Source organism: Olea europaea, chromosome 16, assembly GCF_002742605.1.
Source record: "Olea europaea var. sylvestris chromosome 16, O_europaea_v1, whole genome shotgun sequence".
NCBI classification, from domain to species: Eukaryota; Viridiplantae; Streptophyta; class Magnoliopsida; order Lamiales; family Oleaceae; genus Olea; species Olea europaea.
In genome coordinates this window covers 15,818,079-15,822,493 of record NC_036252.1, presented here as the reverse complement: position 1 = coordinate 15,822,493, position 4,415 = coordinate 15,818,079, and the positions used below count along the sequence as shown (strand labels likewise).

The window sequence follows — 4,415 nt, the reverse complement described above, 5'->3', positions numbered from 1 at the left end:
GAATGCCAGTGGACACATTTTGGTTGGAAAAATGGCCTTGAGTTCCATCACCCGACAATATTTGACATTCTGCCCATCTTAAATTGCCATTATTTAATGTAGATGAACTGCAAGATGGTTGTTGAACTAATATGGACCTTGGGATATTCAGAGAACCCTGTTGGTTCAGCCATATTTCAGGATTTGAGGTGATGACTTCAGCTTTTGTCACCGCATGCACCAATTGGTTTTTGGAATTAAAGTTGAACTTAACTGCCGAAACAAGCTCTGATTCCTCATGGTTATCGTGTAGCTTCACATGATTTCCATTCAAGTTCGAGGTTTGAAATGCAGCATCATTTGACTGTAGATGATTCTGGATTTGTCTTGCTAAAGAACAAGATGTTTGACTGACAAATCCAGAAGTCTGAGCCGAGTTTCCAGCATAGATGTAACTTTCAGTAGTGGAAGGAGTAGGGTTCATAGTATTCGATCCAAGATAAATGTCTCCAGGAGTAAAATTTACATGACATTCTGATACCCTTGTTTCTGAAGAAAGTTCTTTTGCTGTATAATTATCAGATAGTAATCCACCACCTGCATATCCCATCTGAAGTACCAAGTTCTTCACATCATTTATAAATCTCATATTCTCCACTATCTGAGAAGCAAGACAGTTACATTATATCAAGAACCAGAAATGGCACAAAATACTAAGAATTATGCACAATTTGTATTACTGGACTCAAAAGCAAAATTTAACTTGGGATTTTCAGAGACATCAGGAAGGGGAAGAAAAAAATATGACCACCCGAGTTTATTAATAAATAGTAATAAGGCTTCGTTTGCTGTAATATGAACTTCATACTGGAATTTCACCGCATGTAGAAAGATCTTGAATTATAAAAGTCTCCCTTGACTAGACATGTGGGAGTGAAGAAAAAGAAGACTTACTGCCAAGTGTGAACCAAGTTGAACAACACCATGAGGAAGAACGGGAATAATTGCCACTGTCTGATAGAAAGCAAAGAATCAGTGAAACAAAAAACACAGAACAGCAAACAAAAACAAAGTGAATATTTATACCTGCATTCCAGCAGAAAATTGCTGACACAGCTCTTTCAGAACCTAAAATGAAAAAAGGAAGGGGAATTTTACTGTTGTGCTCCATAATGCAGATCACTATTTATAAATCTTACAAATTTCCAGAATGAATTTCTCTTGTGTATATTTTGGAGCAGTTCATTTTAACTGAAATGAGCTTACAGGCTAGCCAAACCTAATTCAAACTTTAAAATAGGCAGACTTCCAATGAAGAAGTACTAACAGCATAAAACAAGCATACATAACTTTTATTTTAAGGCGGTTTAGATGCAAGAGCATATGTAAAATGCACTAACAGAAGCCTCTTATACCATACCTCTGGTGGATGGGGTTCTTTAGTAAAATTTTCAGAAAAAATCCATTGATGGTTACCAGTAAAAGCAGCCCTTCCAGCTAGTCTGGAAAACAAAATCATAATGTAACTAAATCGAGCTCCATGCAACTCCCTCGAAATCTCAAAAACAGTAAGGAATGCAAGTAACCATAGTAGTACCCTTCTCCTACAATATTAACATGCTTGTCCGACATCATCTGGTTTACAAGCACATGCACTTTGTTCCATGCTTGAACCCTGGGCTGTAAAACGTGATCTTCAGTTGAAACCCAGGAATCATTATAATCTTTGTAACCGATTTTTGGATTCTCAATTCTGGAAATCCCTGGTAGTCCATTACATGGTAAGGGTGCATAATAACATTCTTCCCATATTAAAAGCCTGCCAAATCAAATTTCAGTCAAAATTAGAATATTGGATCTTCCAAGAAACACAATCCAAACTATATCAAATGTTGGAACATTTTAATATTAGTATGCTATCCATTTGTGGAAAATCAAAGGTTTGATAAGTCAAATCATATCGATTGACAGAAGATAAATGGTTGGTTTGAAAATACCTACATGTGCATACATGCAAGTCTACATATAGTGCATATTGGTTTGAGACACACGATGTTATAGTTTGGCTATTGTGCACCAGAGGGATAACTCGAGATATTTCAATTTGCACTAGTTCTTGATCACATAGGGATTCAATCTCCTTCAACGCAAGCGTAATATTTTCTCACATTAGCAGGAAATATAATATGGTTCGAATATTTCGTATTGATTTTTCTCAAAAGGCCTCATTGTTTACATATTTACTTCTCAAAAAATCACGGTACTTTGATATATAACTGTAATCTCCCAATTTCATGTATCCTTTCTAGTGGCTGACTGTGAAAAAAATAGAGGAAAGAAACAAAATCCTGGAATTGTTGAAGACAAGAAGTTAAGCATATATAGATTCAAACGAGAAAGAGAGTATTAGAAATGAACAAATTTATGCATTGGAAATCATAGAAGTAGAAAGGATTTCATGAGATTCTCCAAGACAAAGCAAACGGACAACCCACAAAACTCCAAAAATAGATAAAATTGACTGTTACTACTAGATCACAAAGCAACAACAAGGCAACAGAATCCAACCAATCTATTATACTTAAAATCAAACCTAGTTTAAAGATTAGGAAGCTTTAAAACATAGCCAATAATGATGAACCAGATCAAATGACTTAAATATTATCATCTAATTTGGTCAAGGAAAAAATATGGCAAAGATAGGGACTGAACACTGAATGTTCAGCAGTTGCACTTGGTTCCCTGTTTTGCTGGAGCTGAGCAAGTAAGTACCATCAGATTGGGATTCTTTTATTTTCATTCGCTTTCCAATAACAAAGCTCAGCACAAAATTCCAAGAAGAAGAAAAAATGATTACATGCAAATTAGCCTAAAGGAACTGCCAAAATGCACAGATCAAACAGTAACATTTATAAAAAATTTATAAATTTTATCATGATTAATTGAAAAACAATACTAAAATCCCAATTAAGGGGGTGGTTCTCTTGAAATTCTTTCACAAAAAAATTAAAAATTTTGATTTTTATGGAACTTACTTGGGGTTTTGGCAACCAATTTTCCAGAAAACAGCATAATCCCACTGGTTGACTCCACAAAGGGTCTTGAGAACATCTTTATACAGATACCACATTGCAAACAGTTACCAAATGCAGCAGTATCAGTATACAACAACATGCACCAATGAACAGAAGAATTATAAAATAATCTTGGATGTGCCAAGAAAAATTCACTACTTCAGGAGATCAAATCCAGAACAGAGAGGATAGGGGAAAATAATTATGATTAGTCCTCCCAGACGGAAAACATTTTCTTTCCCTTTTTTATTTTCTTTTTCCTCGATATATTAACAAGGCTTAAAGCTTAAGCTCCTCTGCAAGATGCACGCCCTGCCTGTTTAGTTCTCAACCCACCACTTCTTTTTCTCAATCTAACCCAATTCCCAACTATCATGCACTTGCAACCCATTCTTCAGAGAGGAGAGAAGGGAAAGGAAGAGAAAATTTTTAAATAAAAAACACAAGAAACCTTTGGTTTTGATGATAGAATTCTACACTATCCCACAAGCTCTGAGCTCAAAGTTAACCAAAGCAGTAATTTTCTCCATTTTTTGAGAAGAAAAAGATTTGAACAGTTACGACTATATAACTAGGTAAAACTCTAATATACTAGTGCGTGAGAAAAGATCACAGCTTGCAGTGATTCTTGAGCTGAAAATTTTTCAAAGAGCAAAACTTTAAGCCACTGTGTGTCTGCGTTTTCTTTATGTGAATCTGTGAAATGTGAATTGTGAACTGTGGTTTCTCTTTTAATGTGTGATTTTTCCTAGTGAGAAAGATGATGGGGGAAGTGTGCTAAATTGAGCCACGTGATGATTAATCAATGAGAATAGCGCACTGGAAACAAGGATGGAGTTTGAAGGAAATTGCAATTCTGCCATTTGTGGGTCTTTTGGTCGGTTTTTCTGGTCATTTTCAACTGTGGGGCCGTTTGACAGTAAAGATAGAAAACACAAATTAATTTCATATAAGTCGAAAAAGAAAAAATCACCAAAATCATAGAAATTCGATTTTCATGAAATTGGCCAAAAATATGTTTTAAATGTTTGTATATCATTTCCACTTTTATATCAAATATCCAAAGTAGAAAATGGATTCTTCGAATGTGACATTTTCCATGGAATAAAATGTTATCAAACGGNTCCACTTTTATATCAAATATCCAAAGTAGAAAATGGATTCTTCGAATGTGACATTTTCCATGGAATAAAATGTTATCAAACGGTAATTTCTTTGGTGGACGGGGTGGGGTGCGAGGTGAAGGGGTAAGAATATTTAATCAAGAAGTGTTTTCCAATGGAAAAATCAAAGAAGCGGAGTGCTCAACTCAAAAAGAAAAAGGATTTCTAAAGTGAGAGAGAAATTATAACTGGCTTTTTT

The 4,415-nt window shown here is 35.0% G+C and overlaps 1 protein-coding gene across 2 annotated transcripts in view; it reads right to left on the bottom strand.

Moving 5' to 3' along the window:
* Positions 1-3,818, bottom strand: part of LOC111412265 (transcription factor LHW-like) — an 8,266-nt gene extending 4,448 nt beyond the window's left edge. Inside the window, exons 1-6 of one of the 2 annotated variants that reach the window (XM_023043120.1) lie at positions 3,015-3,818; positions 1,577-1,798; positions 1,400-1,481; positions 1,066-1,107; positions 934-993; positions 78-640 (exon numbers count right to left, since the gene is read on the bottom strand). In XM_023043120.1, coding sequence (XP_022898888.1) covers positions 78-640; positions 934-993; positions 1,066-1,107; positions 1,400-1,481; positions 1,577-1,798; positions 3,015-3,109 — 1,064 coding nt within the window. In that variant the 5' untranslated portion in view covers positions 3,110-3,818. The remainder of the gene's footprint in view (positions 1-77; positions 641-933; positions 994-1,065; positions 1,108-1,399; positions 1,482-1,576; positions 1,799-3,014) is intronic. The other variant, XM_023043119.1, reaches the window with a different exon arrangement.
* Positions 3,819-4,415: the final 597 nt, after the last annotated feature.